This window comes from Ceratotherium simum, chromosome 2 (assembly GCF_057802395.1).
Source record: "Ceratotherium simum simum isolate JZ-2026a chromosome 2, ASM5780239v1, whole genome shotgun sequence".
NCBI classification, from domain to species: Eukaryota; Metazoa; Chordata; class Mammalia; order Perissodactyla; family Rhinocerotidae; genus Ceratotherium; species Ceratotherium simum.
In genome coordinates, this window is record NC_141901.1 from 73,875,961 (window position 1) to 73,902,406 (window position 26,446).

Here is a 26,446-nt window from a genome sequence, read left to right on the forward strand (position 1 = left end):
ACACAGCCACAGAAAAAAAGGAATGAATTAAAACAAGTATAAACAGGTCAGTTACAGACTTATCTCTATTTGAAATATGTTAAAAAAAATATTTTAGTCATACTTTTTAAAAATAAGATGATTGAGGTAAATTTTTTCTTTAATTCAAGTCTTCTCAATCATCCTGAAATACTTTTGAGCCGAACTCATACTATAAGGCAAGTCCTGATTTTAAATACTCATTTAATTAATGAACTCTGCTTCATTTAAAATTGCTAATCCAGGGAGAGAGTTTTTCCAAAAACATTTTATTGCTACAAAAGGAAACATGGTCACAAAAAGCCTTTAAGCGTGTCTTAACGCAAATTACTATTTAGTGTCCAATGCAGTAAAAAAATACACAGTCAGAGCACAAAATACTTGCCCAATTTATCTCTTCTAGGGTAAGTATTCAAAACATTAATGCACACTTGAATATATACTTCCAAGAGCAGCATTTAGTTCAAACAATTAGAATAGATATACTAACAATACACATCTGTTATCCTTAACACCAATAAAGTAATAAAAATTAAGCTTAAAAATTATACAAACAATTTATCGAATCTAAGTTTGGTAGCTATAAAAACTAAACTAAAATAGTCTTACCCTCATTTTACTAAACAAATGCCAAACATTTAGAAATTATATAAAACAAATTTTAATGTGTGGAATGCATGCAATATGGGTGTTAACTCTCATACGTTAAACTATCAAAATTCTTACCCTTTTCCACATTAGGACAAAAATTTAAAGCTTCTTTTAAATCTGACTAATACCTTATATTTAATTTTCTTCAGGTTGGTCAACAGGGAAGCCGACAGGCTCCTCCTTTGCTTCTTCTTCCTCTCCTTCCTCTCCTTCCCCCACGCCCTCTCCTTCCCCCACTCCCTCTCCTTCCCCACGCCCTCTTCTTCGCCCAGTGCCTCCAGTTCCCCCACTCCCTCTATGTCCGCCCCTTCCTCTACTCCTCCACCTTCTCCCACTTCCTCTACTTCCTCCACTTCTTCTACTTCCCCCACTTCCTCTTCTTCTTCCTCTTCTTCCTCTTCCTCTTCTTCAATAGTTTCATCAATCTTTTCTTCCTCCTCCTCATCTCCTTCTATTTGCTGATCTTGAGAATGATCTTGATTTTCAAAAGGATTCTCACCCTAAAAACATAAGAAGAAACAGCTCTGAAAATCAGCACATTCATTTTTGTATCCGTGAAATTTGTATTTGCTATATCATTAAAAGTAAATACTATCTGAAGCTTTTTAACTTATGACAAATCTATTAAATGTTTGTTGAGTACCTATTCATATACCAATGTAAATATATAAATTACTTAAATCATTACCTTATATTCCATAAACTGGGATGCTTAAAGGCCATATTTTCTTAACTGAACTTCTAAAGTCATATATATATATATATATATATATGACAAAGGCAAATACGTGGGTTTTGGTAGAAACAAAGCAGATGAAGCAAAGATTTCTGTTCTACTTAATTACACTAGTATTCAATGTACTTCTGTTGCAGGATCTCTTTAAAAAACTCAAATGAAAATCAAGTACTTTTTAAAACTCAAATGAAAATCAGGTACCTATAAGACATCATGCCTTACTTTTACTTTAAAAAAGTAGATAAATCTTTACTTCACTAAACATTCACAGATACAATTTTCTTTTAATATTTCAATGTATTTAAATACTTGAATTATGTATCTGCATTAAGTCTCAAAAACTGGACCATATCAGAAGGCTATATTAGAGTAAGAAAAGAAGAGGAAATTAAGGTTATTAAGCAGGAAAGTGTAAGGTTCATGCTACACTTTAAGATAAACCAGGTAGGAATGTGCAGAATGAACAGGAGTATCAAGAGAAGAAATGCTAGTGAGGGGGCAACTCTAATAGCCCAGGAAACGGAAGTGTAAAAGATGCAGTGACACCATTAACAGAATAGGTAAAGGAGGATGGGGAAGGGGGAAGCAGCAGGTATATGCTATATGTAAGTAGAATTTCAGATGTCTAAATGTCTAATAATAGGCAGCTACAAATTTGTAACTCAACAGAGAAGAGAGTTCAAAGTAAGACATTCAAATCTGTGAACTGCTTATACGGAGTGAATAGTGAAGCCAAGGTCTTTAAATGGGATAGCCCAGGGGTGGGGCTGGGCTGGGGGAGGAAGTAGAAAAAAAGTGCTGAGAAGAAAAACCCTATAAAAATGTCTATACATGGGGGCACAAGTTAGAAAAGGAACACTCAATGCAGGAGGAAAGCCAGGATAGTAAAGTATTATCTGGCAAAACAAAGTTTCAAGAATAAGTGATAGACCAACAGTGTCAAATAATGCAAACAAGTAACAGGAGAAAAGGACTGAAAAAGGTCACTAGAGTTGATCATTATTAAAGCTGAGTGAAGGTACTTGAGGCATTTATTATAGTACCCCTTTACTTTCGTATGTTTAAAATAATAAATAAAATGTTAAAATTTTTATTTGAAAATTATGTCACTGGTAAATCTTAGAGCAGTTTCCAAACTATGATGTAAGTGGAAGTTAGATGACGATGACTGCCCAATAATGAATTGTCACAATTTCCTGTGAAGCTCTCAAAAAACAGAAGCCCAGGTCCCACGCTCTGAGATTTTTATTTAGTCAAGTACTGAAGCTCTTGCTAAAAACACAAATTCCTGAATCAATTTCAGATCTCCTGAATCAAAATTTCCAGGGGAGAAGTCTGGTAACCTGCATATTTAAGAAGCATTTTGGGAGATATTTATCAGAGAAATTTGGGAAACCCTAATTGAGAAGGTCTTAAAAAGGGCCTAGGCAGCTTCTTATTTGAGTTTAGCCTCACAGGTGATTCCAATTACATAGTCATCCCTCGGTATCCACAGGGGATTGGTTCCAGAACCCCTGTGGATACCAAAATCTGCGGCTGCTCAAGTCCCTTATATAAAATGGCATACTATTTGCATATAAGCTATGCACATCCCCCACATACTTTAAATCAACTCTAGATTACTTCTAATACGTAATATAATGCAAATGCTATGTAAATAGGTGTTATATTGTTTCATTTAGGGAATAATGACAAGAAAAAAAAGTCTCTACAGGTTCAGTACAGACGCAACCATTGTAGGTCTTTTGATCCGCAGTTGGCCGAATCCGCAGATGAGAACAGAGAAAGCCAGATACAGAAAGCTGACTGTATCTTCAATAGAGAACTACTAAGTTAAAGAGTGAATAACACAGAAGAAGTAAAGAGCACAATGAGAGTAAACCACTTTTTCAAGTATGGTGGTAAGAGAACAGATAATAGATGGGAAGGGCCAGAGTCTAGGAAAAGTTAAATCATTTTTAGTTTAGGGAACTCATAAGCATCTCTGTTTGGGGAGGAATAGTAAAATAATAAAGAGGAAAAAATCAGTTATAAGTAAGGAAAGAGATAACTGATGAAACAAGAACACAGATAAAGGACGAAAATGGTATTTTCCTTCATAGATAACAATAAAGGTGAGGGAAAGATATATAAATCTAAAGCAGAAAGGAGAGAACTTACAGAGTTCATATCGAATGGTCTCAATCTCCCTAAGAAAAGAGATACCATGGGAAGCAAGGGGAGTAGGGATGAAACCTGGATATGTGAAAAGTGGAAGAAGTCTAAAACAGTCAGTATAGGAAGCATATTGAATTGATTGGTAATAAGTAAAATTATTGTGAACTGCAGTGAAAATGTGGCAAACACAGTACTGGCACATTTCCACAATATTTTTAGTAAGACAGACAGTTAATAAAGCTAACCAGAGATGGCACAGTGCTGGGATCTGGTAACTGGCTGAGAACAAATAACTAAGGAATTGTAGAATGGCAGCATTGCATTGTTGTAAGGGTGCTCAGGCCAAGGAGTGAAGGTAGAACGAGATGATACAGTTGGAGAATTGGGAGAAATTGATGAACTGATTAGCTTCAGGGGACAAAGATCAAAAAGGTATCTTGTCAGAATGAGAGCACTTGAAAGTAAAGTTTTAAGCCATGACCAGAGCTGACCATAAGCAGAGGATATTTTGGGGAATGACAGCAGGGAACAGAGCAGACAGAAATGCTGAACAAAGGGAAATCACATTAAGTAATGTGACATCAGTGCTTCTTGAATTTTAACATGCATATGAATCAACTGGGATCCTGTTAAAATGAAGATTCTTATTCAATAGGCCTGGACATGAACTGAAACTTTGCATTTTTAATGAGCTCCCAGGTGACGCCAATACTGCTGGTCCATGGATCACATTTGGAGGAACAAAGTTCTAGAGATGTTCTCCTCAGTTTAGGTACTTTCCCCACAATATGCACATAAGCAAGACACTCCCACCAGTGATGTCTCTCATTCCACGAAGTGACTCTGAAATCTAGCTTGAAAATCCTGTAGAAATTCTAATTTGTGTTCTTCTCTCATTAAAAATTACTTTCATACATCAATAGAAATCATTAACCTCTCAAAAGTTTGTGATATAGCAAGGAAAAAAACCTAATTTTTCCTATTTTAGCTATGATGCTATTATGTTTTTTTGGCAAATTTTTTTTTTTTTTGATGTTTTAATGGTTTCTAACATTGTGAAATTTTGGGTTGTACATTTTTGTTTGTCCATCACCACATATATGACTCCCTTCACCCCTTGTGCCCACCTCCCACTGCCCTGGTAACCACAGTCCAGTTTTCTCTGTCCATGTGTTGGTTTATATTCCACATATGAGTGAGATCATGCAGTGTTTGTCTTTCTCTTTCTGGCTTATTTCACTTAACATAATACGCTCCAGGCCCATCCATGTTGTTGCAAATGGGACGATTTTGTCTTTTTTTATGGCTGAGTAGTATTCCATTGTATATATATACCACATTTTCTTAATCCAATCGTCAGTCGAGGGACACTTAGGTTGCTTCCACTTCTTGGGATGCTATTATGTTTCTGATGCCATATATCATAAAACTGGATTTCAATTAGGGTTGCATTCTTTTTTTAAAAGTGGTATCAAGAATGCAGTAAACAGTGACAAATACGATTAACAAATCAGAAAATAGGCCCCTAAAGAACAAGTGGAAAGAACTGAGATTTCACTTGGAAGTCACTTGGTTGAGGGATAATTTAATGGTCATTAAATATATATCAGGCTTCTTCACAGAGTACCTGTTAATGATCGAAATAGTCAAAATAAACAAAACTTCTCTAATCTATAATATAGTTATACAAAAATTTAGTTACCAATGTAAATACAGTCATGAGCCGCATAACAACCTTTCAGTCAACAATGAACCACATATACACGGGTGGTCTCAGAAGATTAGTACCATACAGCCTAGCTGTGTGGTAGGCTATACCATCTAGGTTTGTGTAAGTACACTCTATGATGTTCGCACAGTGACGAAATCATCTAATGATGCATTTCTCAGAAGGACCTAAAGGAACATATCTGATCTCCTGCTTCCCCTCCAAATTTTTCATCCAAGGAAGTGGAATGACTTATCCAATTAGTATGCCTGGAAGAAGAAATTGGGCATGTACAACTCAATCCCTTCTGGGTCCCTTCTTTTTGGGTCTTCCTAACAACTGGAGAGGTACATTTTTGTCTGTTCTATGTCATGTGGTAAACTAGGGGAAGCCTGTTGCCGTCTAGCTGAACCAGTAACAGAGTTTGGGGGGATATAAGTCTACTTAATTTGAGAGTGAAATATTAGAAGGTTCATAGTAACTACACATCTAAGATATATCCTTCAAGTCATCCTTTTCTTTAAAATCAAGAATAAACCTGACATTTTGATTTTCTATCAGACTCTTATGTATCTCTCAAATGACTCAGAGCCAGAAAGGGGATGAAAGAGAAATGGCTTATTGCTCCCTCCCCTCACAAATCCCAACAATTAGGGAAAAAGATGTTTTACCTGTACGCAAGATATGAAGTAAAATTCTTCCTAATGTTGTACTATATTTAAACATCACATAAAGTTATCATGTCACCATTTAATTATCACGATACTACGATATAACCTAAAAAGTTTTTGCCCTAAAATCTTACCTTAACAAAACGTTCATATCGCGCCTTCACTATTGGATTATTTAAAATGCTTGTAGCAGTCAAGACACTCTCTCTTTTTATTTGTTCCTTATAAGCCTATGAAAAATAGAACACAATGAGGTACATACTTGAAAACCATGCCATGAAATATATTTCCATAATTAAAATGACACTGTAAACTTAATTCCTCAGATTTAAATGATTTACTTTCTGGCAAATTAAGCCATAAAGCAACAACAGCTACTGTGACCATAATCTAAATCACCTATGGATTAAAACAATGAAGATTCAATAAGATGCCCTACTTTAGCAAAAAACAGGCAGTCACCAAATACTATCAGTCTAGGTCTACTAGACAGTTGCTTTCTCTCCTTTCTATTCTACATCCACCCCCCCACCCAGCTCCAACTACTCCAACTATTAATTTTCATACTATCAAAAAAGAAAGAATAATTTTTCATACTGTTAGAGTAATTAGTCTTCCTCTGGGCTGTAGTTATCACAAGGCTATACTATACAAAGGAGGAAAGGTAATAATATGGAATGTCTAGTTGGCAAAAAGGTGTCAAGGAAATATAAAAAGAGAAGTGAAAGGACAAAGATTTTAAAAAGATTATATGGCTCAAAGTGGCTAAAAAAATCTGAGTTAAATGAGATTCACTTCAATACAAAATACAAATTTAAGACCCAGGTATGTTCTATTTAAAACTTAAGTCTTTAATATTTGACTAAAAGCATAGTCAAATATTAATTTATTTGAATAAAAGCATATCTTAAATATGCTTTTCAAACAAACTAATTTCTCACAATATAAACATTTTTTATTTGAAGTAAATTTGACTAAATAAAACCAACCAATATAGAAGCCAAAATATGCTAATCAAAAAAAAAACTAAAAACAACTAGGATATACAACCGTGCACTGAAGGTTTAAAAAAAAAAACAGTAAATTCTTCTAGAATTTTTGAGTATTTTTGAGTAAATTCTACTCAAAATGTAACAATAGATAGTAACTGATAATCCTATTTTTTTAATTTATTTTTCCCAACCATCAGAGAAACGTATATTATAATCAAATCTTTACTTTCTTTTTTGTTCTAAAATACACGTGCACACTCACAGTCATAAAACCATTTTGTACCAACTTAAAAAAAAATGTTAATAATAAAAAGAACAGTTCAACAACAGCTATGATTTCCAGAATGCTTACTATGTGTCAGGCACTATTTTAAGCGTCTTTTATATTTTAATTAACCTAACCCTTAAACAGTCACATAAAGAGCAGAATGATTATCCATCCCTATTTTACAGACAAGAAAACTTAGACAAAGAAAAGTTAATTTACTTGTTTAACACATGTTATCTACTGAACCAGGATTCAACCCAGAAAGTCTTGCTCCAGAGCCCATAATCTTAACCAATATACTACAATGCCTCTCTAGGTATCTTTAGTTAGCCATGTCACTGACTAATTGCCCCAGGAACTCAAAGGTGGGTAGGAAGCATTTAACTTAGGTTAGACATTTAACTGTCTAAGAGATGCAATCAACAACCACCCTGAACCAGACCAAACCCTACCACAAGAGCAAGGCCTATGACCTCTGCCTCGTTTTTAACGCTAAGATCTCCTCTCTCGGAGGAGCTTAGGCCTTATTACCATAACCTGCAGTGTATGTGGAAGCCTGTTTTCCAACTAAGCCTGCACAAGTGAATGCCCACTTCTCCCTTTTGAATATTCATTCCCCATCCAAAATAAAAGGCCCCTGCTGTCCCATATTCAGGGATAGCCGGGACTTTGGAAATGATTCTGCATGGCCTCCTATTTGCTACAAATAAGTTCTACTTTGTGTGACAACTACTTCTGGTTGAGAGTCTGATTGTAACTTGTCAGGAGGCAAACCCACTTTTGGTTCCTAACAGTCGCACACGAGATTAACAGGATTGTATGCAAGTAGGTAGGTGTGAAACAACTTTTAAAAGACAATAAGGGATTGATGAATAATTCAAAGACTTCATTAAGATAGATCAAAACTTACCTGCTTCCCTTTGATATGATCAGGGGATTTTAAGTGCTGCTGAACTGAACTATGTAAAGCAGGGATATACACACTACAAGCACTGCAGTGAACAGTCTCTACTTTCATCATGTGATCATCTGCAGTAACACCTACAAAAGAAATCCAATTATTATTATTTTCTTATTAATGAGAAAAGTAATGACTCATATATTCTTATTTCTGACAACTCAAGTTTTTACTATTTCGTTTCCATGATTATTTATACCCCTTCTTCCAAAAAAAGGATCAGAGTATGTAGGTTTATGTTGAGTTTTTCTATCATATCTCATAAATCTGCATATATGGATTAAAAATATTTAGATAATACATTAAAATTATAAAGTGTAATTACATTATATTTCCTAATCATGTTATACTATCATGCTTTGAGGTCTCTAGTCCATCCCCCAAAAATATTAAAAAAAAAAATGTTAATTTTATAGTAAAATAAGAATTTCCATGACTATGAATGTGCATGGGTAAGGAAGGGGAAAAGGTGTCAAAACTGGATTCATAAGGAACAAAAAATACATTGGATCTTGAAAATGGTAATCAAGGTTTATTACAGCGAAGGCTTAAAGATACGCAAGGGGAAGATGTGAGAGAAAATGGCACTTTTTGAGAACTGCAAGTAATTCAGTATGGCTGGGGCACAGAATATAAAGAAGGGACAAACGATGAGAAGAGAAAAAAAGAGTGAGGTCTAGATCACGGAGAGGTTTGTGTGCCAAGCCTAGGAATTAGAACTTTATCCTGTAGAGGATGAGGTAGCCACTGAAAATTCCTCAAGTAGTGAAATCATGTAGTAGAATAAGAGATAAGAAAGACTGGAAGTAAGGAAACTAGTTAGGAAAATACCACAACTACAAAGAGAACAGATAAAGATTTGAGCAAATGCAATATTTGAAGAGGAGGTAAAGAAACAGACCTGGTAGATACGTAAAAGAAAGAACCAATAGCACACTGCTACAGATATAGAAGGTAAAAGTAAGTACTTAGGATTAACTTCATATTTCTGGTTTTCATGGTGGGGCCACTTTCCAAGATAAATGAAGGACATGTTGGTTGAGTTTTTGTTTTGTTTTCTTTATGGGGTAGGGAATGCTCAAGAAGAGGATAAATTTTTTGGATATGTTGATTTTGTGGGACTGCTGAATAAAGGTGTTAGTAGGCAGCTGGATGTATGAGATCAGAGTTCAGAAGAGAGATCCGTGCTCTAGATGTATAAGTAGTTAACATATAGATATTAATTTAAGCTCTGTAAGTAAAAGAATTCATCAGGAAGGAATATAAAGAGAGATGATAATAGGACCAAAGACAGAATACTGGGAAATATCAACTTCTAAAAGCCTGGTGGGGAAAAAAAGCACAAAGAGTAAAAAGATGACAAGGGAAAAAAAAAGAAGATCAGGGTAGTGAGATACCACAGAAACCAAGGGAGGAAATCGATTCAGGAAGAATAGTTATCAGTGAAAAACATTGCAGAAGTAAGATAATAATTCAAAAGAACGTATTGAAATCGGTGTTGGTAACCTCTGTCAGAGCAGTGTCAGTAGACTAACGCTAGCAGAAAGTTGTCTACTGTGAGTAAAGCAATAAATGGGAAGTGAAGAAACAGAGACCAGTGTGGACTATGCTGAAAGAAGCGTGATTGTTTAAAAACAAAGGCATGTTTTAGGGGAACTAGTGTCTGTTTTTCTTTTCCTTTGTTTCTTTAGTGTTCTGTTTTTTTTTTTTAAGATAAGAGCATAGGCTTTAGAGAAGTAATCAAAAGAGAAGAAAAGACTGAAAAACAGAAGAGAAGAGCTCACTATCTGAGCAAAAGTCCTTAAGGAGATGAGAAAGGGCAAGAGGGCCAGAGGACAGGTGGAAGAAGCATATTCCATCTAGAGAGACAGCTGACTTTTCCTCTAAAACTGAAGGGACAGAGGTAAGGGTAGGCAGTGATCATTTGTAAGCATGGGAACAGAGAGTCAAAGGGCTACCACACATAACCATGTACTGTATCACTCCAGTGAGCATCATTTACATTCAAATGGGTTACAGTGTGTAAAATATACACGTAAATTTCTAAAACAATTTGTTTTAATACTTACCTTCCATAACATCTTTTTCAATTACTTTGACTACTTCTGTTTGATTATTTGTCTGTTGCTTACGAATAGATGTTTTCTTGAATTTATTCACCATACATTCCTAGAAAACAAAACAGGAAGAATACAAAACCCGATCCAAAACATCCAAAAATCAGTTTTCAGTGAGCACTGAGTATATGCTTAGCACCATGCTCGGCCCATGGAAGATAACAATACCTGTTATATAAGAACTCATATCTGTTCTCAAGGAGCTTACACTTTAGTTGAAAAGACTATCATAAAATACTAAGAAACTACAAAAAGTCTTCACTTTTCAAAACGTATTTTAGCCATATAAAGCAAGAGAGATCAAAGAGAGTTGGAATACTCAAGAGGTCTTCTCAGGGCAGGTGAGTACTTAAGTCCTAAATGACAGTAAGGAACCAGTTAAGGAACAAAATTACAGAAAGAAACTTTAATTAAGGGATACAATTCTGCAAGCATATAGAGTGAATGATCACTGTATTTCTAACCTTCTAACAATTCCACTTTTTCTGCCCAAATTAATTTTATGTACAATTAGCAGTCCACCTACAGCCCCTTCCTTAAGCATCCCTGGCCCCAACTATCCTCCTCTTCTCCAATCCCCTTCTGCCCACACTATCACTCTTGGCCCTTTCACTTAACTTTGTCATCGGTATATGTGTGAGTGTGTTCTATTTCCTATTACTATTAGTTCATTGAGGGTAGTTTTGGTGTCTTCAGTGCCTACACAGCACCTTCCTTAAGTATTCAAGAAAAATTGTTGAACTGATGACCACACACTGATAATACAAAGGACACCTAAACAAACAGACAGCAGGCTCCCTGGCTGTGAATTCAGACTCTGCCACTTACTGAGAGAGTCACTAAACTGCTCTGAGCATGATCTTTCATGATAAAAAGGAATGGTTATGAGGCATAAATGAAAGTAGCCAGCACAACACCAGGTACATAGTCTCTCGATGGATGACAGCTGATTCTACATCAATAAACAGTTACTAAATGAATTCTTTTCCTGATACCTCTGCCAGAAATTACTGTGAAAAATGTAAAATCTTTTCTCAAATAACAAATCTAAATTCTATTATAGAGGAGGAATTCACATCTAAGTCTGGGCTAATTTTAAAACAACTCGTTCTTTAAGTAAACAGTAAATTAAATTTTTAGAAACATAAAATGAGAGAGATGAGAAACTATGAAAAAATAAATTCAAATGTCAGATAAAGTGCTTTTCATTTCAAAACAGCTACTTACGTGCAAAAACTCCATAACTACTTTATCAAATTTGGTTTGTTTCTGAATATGATCTAATGTTTCCTGATGTGAAGAACTTTCCAGATGCAGTTCAATATCTTTTTCTTCAAAAGTTCGAAATTTACAAAATGAACATGTGAATGCCATTCTGTAACGAAAAAAAAAGTTTTCTTTCATTTACTTAGAAAGAGTTCATAAGAATATATCAATGAAACTAATTACCAACATAAATGATTTCCTTTCTTCCACTTTATGAAATAATTTAGCTTAAGTCAGAAAAAACAGTGTTTCTTTAAGTACCTGTTTGGACAACACTATCATTACACCACCTTGCACTTCTGCCACATCCAGGCACTTCTGAGTGTGAAAGAGGGAATTAGTGTATCTATTTAATCTAGTCCTAAGCTATCCACTTCCAGCCTAGACCAGTTAGGAAACCAAAGCAAACCTTAAGAAGTAACAAGTTCCAAAGTTCCACTACTTATTTTACACTCTGTTCCATCCTCAAGCTTCCAAACCACTAAGGCAGTATCAACAAAGCCAGGTTGTCTGGAACACCAAACAACCATAATTCACTCCCTTGGAGCTCCTGGGTCATCAAAAGTCCTGTCCTCTAAAGACCACTTCAGGATGACTAATAGGCCAAGACTGGACAAACGCACCCATTTAGAAGCTCAGGTGTCATCCCAGAATGAATTCCCCCTTTTTCTCCCATTTAATTGTTCCTACCTTATATATTCTTATTATTTTCTTCTCCTTTAATTATGACAACAGTTTCCCAAGTGGTTTCTCCATCTCCAGTCTCTATTTTCCAATTAATTCCTTACACTACTATTAGATTTATTTTCCTGGTTAAGAGTATGGGATCTGGAGCCAACTGCTGGGTTTATATCCTAGCCCCTTTATGTGACCTTGGGCAAGTTACTTAACTTCTTGGGGTCTCAGTTTTCTTATCTTAATGAGATGAGAACCCTTATAAAGTTACCCTGAGGATTAAAAAAATTTATATATACAAAGCCCTTAGAACAGTTCCCGGCACAAAGTAATTATTCAATTAATTATTACTTCCAAAAAGAGGCAACCGCACATTACTGTTCAAAAGCCTTCACTGCCTCCTCAAGGCTCAAAAAAGTCAAAACACTTTCAATTGCTATTTAAGAAAGCTCTTAATCTCTCCTCTCTCTCTTTTTGGTTTTATCCACTAATACCTTTAACAGTTAACAGTATCTGGCACATAATATGTCCTCATTAAATGTTTCAATTAGATTACACCTTTCACCCCACTGGAGTCATTTTCAATCTACACAGCTTTCCATTTCCTGAATATCAATGAAACGTTCCTGTTCCTTTGCTTTTACCTCAAGCCATGCCCTCTACCTGGGCTGCCTAACAACTTTTAGCACAACCCTAGGATTCCTAAATCGGTTCATCCATTTCCCTGATTTCCCTGCACTCCTATTTAGAAGTCAACTCCTACAAGAGCGCTCTGTACTCTCTTTTGGCCACATACTCCACCACACACTGCTGTTTGTCCACACCTCTCAGACAACCATCCCTTTCCTCACAGGTTCCCTCACCTTCCCATCCTCTTTATTATATTGAAAGCACCGAAATATCCAAAAAGAACATATCACAACAATAGTTATTTATTGTCAATCTCTTATCCTCCTAACTCAAAGTAGAACTGCTCTGGTAAATTAAAATAATTTTAGACTATTTTAAAGGATTCTTATCCTAAAATGACAATTTAGTTGAACTCACATTCTTTTGGTTATGTCATCAGGTTTATATTTAGAGTTATGGAGAAAACAGCTAAATGAAAGTTCAGGGGCTGGCCCTGTGGCTTAGCAGTTAAGTGCTCGTGCCCCACAGCTGGTGGCCCGGGTCAGGTCCCAGGCGCGCACCGACACACCGCTTGTCCGGCCATGCTGAGGCGGCGTCCCACACACAGCAACTAGAAGGATGTGCAACTATGACATGCAGCTATCTGCTGGGGCTTTGGGGAGAAAAGGGGGGAAAAAAGGAGGAGGACTGGCAATAGATGTTAGCTCAGGGCTGGTCTTCCTCAGCAAAAAGAGGAAGATTAGCATGGATGTCAGCTCAGGGCTGATCTTCCTCACAAAAAAAAAAAAAAGAAAAAGAAAATTCAGTGCTTTCATTTTCTCCAAAGCACAACATTTACTATATTAACGTGGATATATCCAAATCTGTAATTTTTAATGGGGAAAGTATTCATAGGGTAATTAAATAGAAAAATTAATCTTATAATGTAAAATCACCTTCAGACTCTTACACATTTGGTAAAGTGCTCATTTCAATTTATTTCCTCCCGAAAGTAACTAAGCCCATTACCCCTGTCAAAAGAAGGAATTATATCAGAGTAGGGGAGATACTCACAGGAACCAAAAACAGCCACCCCCTAAAACTAGAATTTCTTTTTATGGGTTAATTCTCAATAAGCTTAATCCTATCATTTCTCAGGTCCCAAGAGATTAGGAGTAACAAACCAGAAAGATCATAGGAAAAGGTTATTAAAGCTGGACACAAAGATTACACAAGTAATAACTAGCAGACTAAAATCAAAGACACTCTAAACAGAAAAATCTGGGAATTCAGATGCAATTGAATTTTCTTTTACTACATTTTACATAAATAAAACAAATATATATATTAAAATGAAGTAAGAACAAAGAGCACCCTGTTTAACATGAAAGGAAACTCACATATTTAAAAAATACCTCCATGGAAAGGTTTTGCACATTCTTCTCTCAAAATGTTATCTTTTGAATTAAAATCAAGTTTTAGACATCTAGAAAATTCACTTATGTGAAACATTTCATTCTCTCCATGTTAGATAAACAAGTTAACTTTTAAAGAGCAAAACCATATTTTGAATGGGAAATACACTGAATTTACTTTTTAAAGTTTATATTCTTTATTTTCCTACCATAAGCAGTACCTGAGCAGATTTCAGAGAAAAAAGATGAAAAAAAATCAATTATTGTCCTTTTAAAAAAATTCCAGGTGGGGCCGGCCCAGTGGCATAGCGGTTAAGTGCACTGAAGCGCGGTTAAGTGTGCGCACTCCACTTCGGCGGCCCGAGAGTTTGCAGGTTTGGATCCCAGGCGCGCACCAATGCACAGCTTGTTAAGCCATGCTGTGGCAGCGTCCCATATAAAGTAGAGGAAGATGGGCACGGATGTTAGCCCAGGGCCAATCTTCCTTGGCAAAAAAGAGGAAGATTGGCCTGGATGTTAGCTCAGTGATGATCTTCCTCACAAAAAAAAAAAAAATTCCAGGTAGTCTCTTTTATTGCTATGCATAATTTTACATCTTGTATATATATTTTCCTATTTTGCCTGCATTTTCTCCACGTTATTACAGGCTTTATAAGCTTCATTTTTAACAATGGCCTAAGAGCTCATGAAGGGATGTGTCAAACCTTACATATACTTGATCACTGTCTATTGCTGGTATTTATGTTTGGAGCTATTATAAATAATGTTGTAATGGGCATCTTTTTAGATTAAACTCTTCTATATTTTTAGATTTTCTTGGAGAGATCAATGAGTATAAAAAAATTCAAGACATTTTTAAAAACTGCTAAAATGCTTCCCAGTAGTTACAACCACATTATATTGTCACCAGCAAATTCGTCCCTTGATTGTATCCTAGTTAGTAAAACAATATTTCTTTTCTCCTCGATAAAATGCCATACCATTATTTAAATTTTCAGTTTATTTAACTTACAGCGAGTTTCAACATTTTCTGTAAAATTATAAACTAGCTGTTGTTCCTTCACCAAATTATGTATTGGGCATCTTGTTTTCTTACTTTTTAAAAAATTCTGGTTGGGTGATTTTATCTAACTTAGACATTAATCTCTCATGTTTATAATATTTTCCAAGTCTCTCTGCTTTCAAGTTATAAATTTTTATTTAAACAAATCTGGGCATCATTTCCTTTGTAATTTATTCTGTAACTTTTAAGCCTAGAAAAAAATTTTCTTGCAGAGATTAAAATATTCCATTTTATTTTCCCATTATTTTCCATTTTTTTAGGTTTTTTAATCCATCTGGATTCATCCTCACTGGTGTAAGAAGAGGATCTAGACTATTTTTCTTGTCATTGTTCCGTTTATTCAAGAAATTCCTCTTTCATTTTCAGTACCTTCTTTATTATATATTACATTCTTACATATAATCCATCTGTTTACAGGTTAATAATTCTGTTACACTGATTACCTTTCTCTAGTACGACATATTTTTAACTATTATAGCTTTCTAATGTTTTAATAACTAGAAAAACTAGTATCTACTCATTTACTCTTCTTTTTTAGAGCCTTCTTTGGAATCAGGATTGAAAAGACCCAACATATGTGTAATATTTAGTTTTCCTAACCAAAAATATCACTATGTCTCTATGTAGTCAAATCTCAAGAAGACTTGGTGGTTTTCTTCAGGTTATGATATGCATTTCTTTTTAAGAATACTGTATTTCTGGAAATTTTTTATTTTTGGATTACAATTATGAATGAGATCCTTTTTTCTTATATTTTCTAAGTGGTGATTGCATATAAATATCAAAAATCAAAAGCATTCCTATATATCTTTGATCAAACCTTTTCATTTGACTCTCGAGAATTTTTTCACATTCCAATTCATGCATTTTCCTTTTCTAGGAAACTGTTTTTTAATAAGCCCAATTTTCTGACTCTACTAAGCACAAACCTGTATCCATCTCCATATTTCTCACTGTTTTTTTCTCTTCTGCGCCTTTGTTTCTCTCGCCGAGCCTCAATTCGTCGCTTTTCTTCTTCTTCATTTTTAGGATCAGATTTTGCTAGGATGTCAAGACAAAAAAGTCAAAACTAAAAACCATTTTTCCATTCTCCCTTTCCAATCCCCAGTTCATAAAGTACAGACATACAAGGTTTACTTGGTGATTGTAATCTAAATTGAACTCACCAGAAAAATCAGAGTTTGAGATTACTCAGTATTTCTGAAACTTCATTCATCTGAATACCATCATTGTCAATTTTGCCATATTTACTTCTCATCTATGTGATTATCTGCTACATATTTTTCTTTAAATCTGCTCATTTCTTCTTATCCTCATTTTAACCAATAATACCCATATCATCTAAAATCATCCTGAATACCACTTTGGGAAACACCGAAGTAACCTGACCCTGAATGAAAATGGAAATTCAATGAACAAGGGAAAGCCTTGGATGCAAAAATTCATACATATTATAGCAGCTCTCCCAAAATTTCTTAAAATGTATAAACTCTAAAATAAAAGCAGGTTTTTTCTTTTTCTTTAAACTTTTTTTAATGTGAATATAATAAAGTAATAAAATACATGGGACAAAATTTACTATTTTAACCATTTCAAAGTGTACAATTCAGTAGCATTAAGTAAATCACAGTATTGGGCAACTATCATCACTACTTAGTTCTAGAACTTTTTCATCACCCAAAACGGAAACCCCATATCCATTAAGCAATCACTCCCCACTTACCCTTTCCCCAACCCCCTGGTAACTACGAATCTGCTTGCTTTCTCTATAGAGTTCCCTATTCTGGATATTTCATATAAATGGAATCATAGAACACATGGCCTTTTTTGTTTGGCTTCTTTTATTTAGCCTAATGTTTTCAAGGTTCATCCATGTGTTGTACCATGTATCAGTATCTCCTTCCTTTTTATGGCTGAATAATATTCCATTGTGTGGATACACCACACTTTTTTTTTATCCATTCATCTGCTGATGAACATTTTCATTGTTTCCACCTTTTGGCTATTGTGAATAATGCTACTGTGAACATTTGTGCACAAGTTTTTTTGTTTGAATACTTCTTTTCAATTGAGGTATATACCTAGGAGTGGAATTGCTAGGTCACATGGTCAGTCTATGTTTAATCATTTGAGGAACCACCAACTGGTTTCCACAGCAGCTGCACCATTTCACATTCCCACCAGTAATGTGTGAGGGTTCCAATTTTTCCACATCCTCATCAACATTTGTTATTTTCCTTTTTTTTTAATTATGGCCATCCATGTCACATGGTGTGAAGTGGTATCTCATTGTGAGCAGGTTCTTTCTTACAATACATTTAACTTCAGACTAAAAAAAAACTTGTCTACCCTTAAATTTTTCTTTTTATGCATTATCATTTTGGATTACCTTTGGAAAAACATCTAATACAAAATCATGAACATCTGGGGATTCATAAATTTGATAGTAAACAAATATTTATTAAGCACTTGCTATGTATACAGTGGGATGTTTCAAAATTTTATAAAATCAATACCGTAAAATTCAATATCTAGATTATTTTTCATCATTATATAAGCACTTGAATGTACATTCTTATTTTATTAACCATTTTCAATATCCTCATTCAGTTTCCCTCAAACCCTCATTCTATAGAAAATCCACTCGTATATGACCTCAAACTAGAATTTCATTTCTCTTTCATATGCTAAAGCTACAATATAATATGTTGTACCCCCAGCCAAATGACAGAATATGGTTCCTTTCCTACTGCTTTTCAACAAATCATATAGTCTACACTACAGTGTAGCAAGACTTCTTATTGCTGAATATTCAGCAGATATCTTTCAAAATGCTCACCTCACACCTGACAGTGAAAGCCTGATTTGACTACAGAATTTTGGCTTAGCTACACTACAGTATTCACTCTTAGCTACACTACAGTATTCTCAAGTTTTGTTAAAAAGAAAAAAAAAAGTTGGCCAACATATATCTGCTTCAGCTCCTGTTTCAGTTCTGTAAATCAGTATCTGTATCAAACTCTGCAATATTTATTTAACTAAACCTGCAAAATATATCTTGAAATCTGCCCCAAGAGGATCAACTGAATTGACTCTTCTAGTAATTAATACCCAGAGCACACAATTTAGTAAACAAATGTCTAAAAATTAACACAGTATAAAAGGTATCCCCACAACACACATTCCACAAACTTAGTATCAGGTTTCCAGAATTCCAGAATATAGTTATTTTTTATTAAACAGTATAGATATCAATTGCAAAGCATGGCAGGAAAGTAGATTTAAGAACAGTATTTAAACCTTTCCTGAGTTTTGTATTATAGTTCATACATTTTGAGGAAAGAACCAACATTTGCAATTTCAATTATTTTTTTCAAATATGATACAATAAAATGTCTGTAACACTATAATTAGAAAAAAAGTTGTTTTAAAAGAGAAAAAAAATAATACAAAGCACTTTTATGCTACAATCACATAGAAGTTTAAGTGAAAGGTTTCTAGAGCCTGGAATAAATCCTGGCTTCATCGTTTACTGGTTGTTTGACCTGTGCAACAAGTTATTTATCTGCTCTGTGCCTGTTTCTCAGCTGTAGAGGGTCTGATATACATACTATACCTATGTAGGTTGATGTGAGAATGACATAGGTTTAATGCACATTATGCCCTTTAACACAGTGTCTAGTGTACAATACACATTCAGTTAAGTGCTAGCTTACTACTACTAACAACTACTACAATCCCACTTTTATCAAATTAATCCTTAAGCAATTTAAATGAAGATGAAATTCAAAAAACAAAACAAACATACTTCAGTATCTATAAAAATATCCTGCTTTGAAGTAGGACTTATCTAGGCCTCCTTGCTTCTTTCCCTCCTCCCTCATTTTTTATAATTATTTGAAGGCTATCACCACTGTTTAGCACCTCCAACATCAAAAGAATACACACTCTAATTAATTCATTGTAATGCTCAATGATCTTATTTTTAAAACTAGATGTAAAATAACTGAAAAATTTGACCAGAAACTTTTGGAATATTCATTCATTACAATTATCTAAATCTTCTCCAGTCTCAACTAGATGAGGTAATCAAATATTAATTCTAAAGAAAGGAATAATTTTTGCACCCTTGCAATACTGCCTAACTTAGAAAGACAAAACAATTCTCAGTCATCAAGGCAAAAATAAATATAAAAAACAAAATATAATTTAGTGTACAGGCAAAAATAGGCAAAATATTTGTTTATATTATTTTGCTAATATATGTTTTCACAAAGAATGCTTAAAAAGACATTTTCTTAGCTTTTATTTATGTATTTCCTTGACTTAATCTAATCTAAGTTGGTCAAATGCACTTGATTTCATTGAGATACATTACAAAGTTAAAAAATAAAATACACTAAAAGAGGAAAAAAAAAGAGTAACTTGGCTCTGAACTTTTTTAAAAAAAAGCTTTATTGAGACATAATTCACATACCATACAATTCACCTATTTAAAGTGTGCAATCCAATGGTTTTCAGTATATTCACAGATATGTGCAAACATCACCATAATTAATTTTAGAACACTTTTATCAACTCACAAAGAAACCTGGTACCCTTTAAGTATTACTCCCTACACATCCCATAACCCAAAACAACCAGCAATCCACTTTCTGTCTCTATAGATTTCTGTATTCTAGACATTCAAATGAAGAGAATCATATAATATGTGGACTTTTGTGACTGGCTTCTTTCACTTAGCCTAATCTTTTCAAGGTTCATCCAAGTTGTAGCATGTATCAGTACTTCATTCCATTTATGGTTAAAAATACTCCATTGTATAGACACACCACATTTTGTTTATTCATTCATTCACTGATAGATATTTGGGTTGTTTCTACCTTTTCCCTACTATGAATAATGCTGCTATAAACATCTGTATATAAGTTTTTGTGTGGACATATGTTTTCATTTCTCTTAGATATATACCTAGGAATGGGATTGCTGGATCATATGGTAATTGTTGAATTATCTGAGGAGCTGCCTGTTTTCTAAAGCGGCTGCACCATTTCACATTCCCACTAGCTGGGTGTGAGGGCTCTGATTTCTCCACACCCTTGCTAAGTATTATTATCTGTCTTTTTCATTCTAGCCATCCAGGTGGGTGCGAAGTGGTATCTCATCGTGGTCTTGATTTACATTTCCCTGAAAAGCAATTGTTGGGCATTTTTTCATGTGCTTACTGGCTATTTGCATTACCTTTTTTGGAAAAACGTTCAGACGCTTTGCACACTTTTCAACTGGGCTATTTGTCTTTTGAGTTATAAAAATTCTTTATATATTCGAGACACAAGGCCCTAATCAGATGTATGATCTGCAAATATTTTCTCCCACTCTGTGGGCTGTCTTTTCACTCTCTTGATGGTGTCCTTTGAAGCACAAAAGTTTTTAATTTTGATAAAGTCTAATTTATCTATTTTTTCTTTTGTTGCTCATGCTTTTAGTGTCGTCTCTAAGAATTCCTTGCCAAATCCAAAGTCATGAAGATTTACCCCTATATTTTCTTCTAAGAGTCTTATAGTTTTAGTTCTTGCATTTAGGTCTTACATTTTAGCTTTTGCATGTGGCTATCCAGTTGTCCCAATACCATTTGTTGACTATTCTCTTCTTCTAAGTTTGGCATCCTTGTTAAAAACCAGTTAACCATAGATTTACGAGTTTATTTCTGGACTCTCAATTCTATTTCATTGATCTATACGTCTGTCCTTGTGCCAGTACCACAATGTCTTGATTACTGTTGCCTTGTAATAAGTTTTGAAATCATGAAGTATGTGTCTTTCTATTTTGTTCTTCTTTTTCAGGATTATTTTGGCTATTTTAAGTCTCTTGCTTTTCTCTATGAATTTTAGAATCAACCTGTCAATTTCTGCAAAGAAGTCAAGTAGAATTCTCACAGGCATTGTGTTGAATCTATACATCACTTTGGGAAATATTACCATCTTAACAATATTAAGTCTTCTGATCTATGAACATTTATTTAGTTTTTCCATTTATTTAGGTCTTCAATTTCTTTCAACAATGTTTTGTAGTTTTCAAAGTATAAGTTTTGCACCACTTTTGTTAAATTTATTCCACAGTATTTTACTCTTCTTGATCCTAACATTAATAAAATTGTTTCCTTAATTGCATTTTCAGCTTGGCTCTCAACTTTTTAACAATGTAAAAATGGAAATATGATTATTTTTAAGAGTCATCATGTTCAGAAGACTAAAACACAATTAATTTTCTAGAAGAAACACAGTTTTTCCTGGTACTAAGGACTATAAAAAATGTCTTTCCTTTGTCCTCATAAAGGGGATTCTATGTAATGTGACATACCACTTCTTCGACGATACCTCCAACAACAAATACAACCCCAAAAAAGGAGTTTGAATCAAAATCATGTGTGAGGCCTTTTTAAAAATGTAGATGTTCTGACTCCACCCTAAATCAGGGTTTAGGGAAGACGGGTGGACAAGGACATGAATTTAAAAAGTATCTTTGGGTAATTCTGATGTTCATGACTGATTAATAACTGCACTAGGGGATTCACAGATCTCATTTCTACAACGGTAATTATTATGCAGTTTGTCTATATAAACACGAAAAAATTACCTAAAAGCACTGAAGTTTAAAAAAATAAAAAGTATGCTAAATCATAGCAATTACGTTTTTTCACTTACTGGGTGATTTGCTAAGGCTCATCTTCTCCACAGGTTTGGCTAGCTTGGGTTTCTTGATAAAGGTTCCACCAGGCTTATTAAATGGTTGTATCATTTTTCTCTTTATTCCTCTTGCAGCAGTAACTGTCACATTGGTGGGTTTGTTTTGATAGTCAACAACAATTCCAGGTCTATGAATGCTTCCAAAATCACTCATATGCTGCAATTTGTGAAATCAAGAAATATTAGCATAATATCCAACGATAAAGTATGAATTCTTACAAAATTTACATGTTATCTATCTAATAATTTTCACCTGAAAATTCCCCAGAATGTAACTAAATATTACATGTCCACTCTGCATAAGCACATTGAAAAACTTCGTAAATTATTACATGAACTCAAATCCAGTGAATTAGTATTTTTATTTCCAGTAAAACAAATATGGATATTTCCTATTTTCTCATTTTTACAACTCAAAATTACTTGAGATCATTAACAACATTATGTGCCTGTCACAATATTACCACTTGTACAACTCTCTGACAACTCCTCTTCAGAGTTCCTAATTGATGTTTTCCCATGAAAAGACCTTCAAAGAAATCTTTATTTTACTAAAGCCTGGCTTAAAACTAAGATACAGAAAGAAGATCATATTTGAAGTTTGAAGTAAAAAAGATCCAGAAATCATTTAGGATTTCTCCCTGTTGAAAAAGGGAATGAGAAGGCGAGATGGAACATTAGTATGAAATAGGAGAGTTAAAGCATAACCATGCATCAACTTCCAAGACACACTTCAGATAAAGAATTGCATCTGACGTTCCATTCACATTCTTACCTAGAGAAACATTTTCTGACCCAGAAGTCCAAGAAGCAAAAGGTTACATACGAAGAGTCATGCAACCAAACGACTCTTTGTGTCCCTTCCTCTTCTCTTGTCATTAACAAAATCCACTACACCAAGAGGCCACATGTCCACAGACATTTATTCTGCTAACCTTACTTTTAGAAGATAAAGATTGAGGAGTAATCTGAAGAGAAGGATCCAATGGGAATTGTACAAGTGAAGATTAAAAAAGAAAGTCCTATTGGTTCATCTACTTCATTAACAGGAGGAAAGAAAGAAAAGTCCATTCAGACTAGAATGATAAATATAAAGTACAGGAATACCTGTTTTCCTATCATGAAAACAAAATTGATACTTGAAATCTCATTAAGAAAAAAATCATTTGCCTAAAGTAATATAAAGCATGGAAAACATATTGTTTTCCAAATTTTCAAACTGAAATAGATTTTCAATTTCAAAACCCAAAGCCTATTAACTCAACTATTTTCAATTAACCTACAATCATAAAGTATGGTAGAATAGCAACATATCAGTTGCTTACATTTGTATATTATGTTTAGAATACCTATCTAACCTAGTAGACTTGAATAACTTAGTGTTTCCAGGTAATTTATATAGTCACATGAGAAAATCTTCAGTAATTATCCATTAAAGGTGCAATGCATTTTACATAAGTAAAGAGTTAACTGTTATAAATGCAAAATTTCTACACAAGTATGACAAACTACACTAATGTCAAAGGCTAATGAACAGTCAAAAACATGTGTCCTACTACATTTTTTATCAGAAGTACTTTCCTCTGCAAAGAGAATATTAAGAGCAACTGACAAAAAAAAATTCTTACATTATAGCAAAAATACAATAATCTTTATATGATCAAACTACATAATAACCCCACAATCTACATACACTTACTAGGTAAAATTTCACATTAGTCAAGTTACCTAAGAACATAAGGCATAATCTTTACACTATATATCCTGAAATTAAACACTTGAAGAGTAGTCTATTTACTCATTTAAGCAATAATTTACAAAATATTACTTCCTAGGAAGGAGCTGAAAACATGTTTGCACAGGTAGGAAAGTATTTCTTAATAGTAAAACTAGTGACACAAGGAAAACAGAACACCCAGCAATAGGACATACTGTAAGAGAGTGAGTTAGCAAAATTATACTGACGACAAATCATTCTACAACCTATTATACAAATCCACTTCTTCACCATGTACATGACTAAGCTACCCTCATCTATCACCAACTTTCAGTCTCTTGTGTTTAATGTGAAATATGGAGCTTTGAAGAAATGCTATGTGCTAGAGTTTAGCAGCAAAGTATAAACATTTTATCATACATTGCACCTTTAACCTACTCAAGAACGCCAAAAGGGTTCAAGGTACCTTTTACAATAATCTAAGAACTGTCACACCAGCAAAACTGCTAGTGTTTACAAGGAAAAATGCAACTCCTTTTAACCCCTTTTAGACCAAACCTAAGATCCTCACCTTTTTAATAAAGGGAGACCTGGCAAAACTTTATAAACAATCATCTCACACTGCCACTTATCTTTCTGACGTGCTACAAAAACTGTTACAGGCAACCTAAAAATTATGCTTATGACTCAGCTTTTGCTTCAAAACACACTGGGATGAACAGTGTTTATTCTAGTTGAAAACCATGGTCTTGAAAGGGTTTAAAAGAGTGACTAGTGAAAAGAATCTGAAAAGATTCTGTTGTACTTACTCCTCGGCCTCGGCCTCTGCCTGTTGATGGTCCTCCAAAAGCATCATAGTTTCTGCTTCCAAACGTACTTTCAGGATAAGCAGGCGTTCCTCTCCCCCGAGAGCCTACAGGTGCAGGCTTCATATGGGGTGAAGAAAAACTGCTGTAGGAAGAGTAATTCTCTCTTCCTCTGTCCTCCATAAACCCAGGCCTCAATTTTGAACGGGAGTAAGGTGCTTCCCAGCTAGACCCGCCCTGGTTTCTACCTCCGAAAGAGTCAAGGCTATTCCGGTAGGAGCTCTCAAATCGACCACCATAACTACCTCCGAAGCGGCTTTGTTCGGGTTCATTAAAACCATAGCCAGATCTGTACAGATCTCGCCCACCCAGAGAAGACCTGGAGTCGTAAGACTCATAAGGTCCAAACCTGGAAAAGTTGCACAGTAAGGGAAAAAACAAAAGTAAGCTTACTAATGTTAGACAATTCAAAAGACAAATTATCAGATGACATTTATCAACTAAAATTCATTTATACCATACTGGTTTGCACAGTTCTACTTTTGTTCACACTTGATTAGGGCTGGGCAATTCAACATGAGACCAGATAAAAAGCTATCTGAGTCCATTTTTAAATATGAATTAAGTAAAGCTTAGCTTAAAAATCTGCTTTTTAGCAGCTTTTCTACTTTATTAAAAAGAAAAGATTTGTCTGTCATTATTTAAGCCCAGCCCTAGTCTTGGAAAAAGTCATTTGCTAAAGTTCACAAACTACTCAAACTTTCTTCGAATCCAACCCTAATATCAGAAAATACAAAACATTCACAACATTTTGGCTTTCCATAGGGACACAAATTGAAGACTACACAGATATAGACTCTTTGTGACACAGAAGAGATCCTTATGCACCCCCAATAAGCTATATCACAAAACTGCTTCACTGTGTCTGTAGTAGTCAAAATTTGGAGAATTATCTCTGGTTATAAAATTTGACAATCTGCCAAACTTCAGCTAAGGTCAATAATCAATCCTCATTCACTTGTAGACTAGTAAATCTAACAAATCTAGAAGAATAAGCACATAAAATAGAACATAAAAGTAAAAGACCACCAACATATACCCTTCTACATATGTATATTCAAGGCAGATAAGGAAGAATACATTTTATAATGCCTTCAATTATTTCAAAAATTATTTCCTGGCAGGAAATTATCACATAAAACTACCCTAAAAAAGGAGCACACAGTCTCCTCAAGGTTTTAATAGAGTCAACAGAAGAAACAAATCATCTTACTTCTCACAAATCCAAAAGCATGGATTACAAAAGTTGCTTCATTATCTTACAACATAGTTTTGTAAAGGCCTACAATTACACATGAGATAAATAATAACATCTACATAGTTTATGTACATTAATTACATTTACAATGTAATAGAGCAATAACTGATATATTAAAACATTTAAATGTATTACATTACTTCAATTATTTACAGATCACTAAACAGAAGGTACTATTTACTTCTGAATCCTAGTAACCATATAAAAATTATCCCTCTTTCCAACTACATTTTTCAAAACATCTATCACACAAGCAGAGTTGTTGAACTTTTCATTTTCTTGATTTGTCTCTACTATAAACCATAGTGGCACACTTGAAGCAGAAAGAAGGAAAGTAAGCATCATTCAGTCCATCCTTAAGGAATCCGGATCCTTCAACTTATGAAGAAGGACGATAGTTTCAAATGTTTCCTAACTAGTTGTACTTATATTTAGTAGGAATCTCTGTGCCTCAAAAAGTAGATGCCCTTGCCTGAAACGTGGTCAACCCTAAAACCTGTAGTAGTTCAACTAGGTTTAAGCTTTACACAGTATCAACAGTGAAATATAAACACA

At 34.4% G+C, this 26,446-nt stretch overlaps 1 protein-coding gene across 1 annotated transcript in view; it reads right to left on the reverse strand.

Annotated features, from left to right (window-relative positions):
* Positions 1-205: 205 nt before the first annotated feature.
* Positions 206-26,446, reverse strand: part of ZNF326 (zinc finger protein 326) — a 36,579-nt gene continuing 10,338 nt past the window's right edge. Inside the window, 9 exon segments of the mRNA XM_004420862.3 lie at positions 206-911; positions 914-1,169; positions 6,076-6,171; positions 8,112-8,242; positions 10,229-10,328; positions 11,504-11,651; positions 16,234-16,345; positions 22,009-22,207; positions 24,577-24,982. Of these exon segments, the coding sequence (XP_004420919.2) occupies positions 805-911; positions 914-1,169; positions 6,076-6,171; positions 8,112-8,242; positions 10,229-10,328; positions 11,504-11,651; positions 16,234-16,345; positions 22,009-22,207; positions 24,577-24,982 (1,555 nt within the window). The 3' untranslated portion in view covers positions 206-804.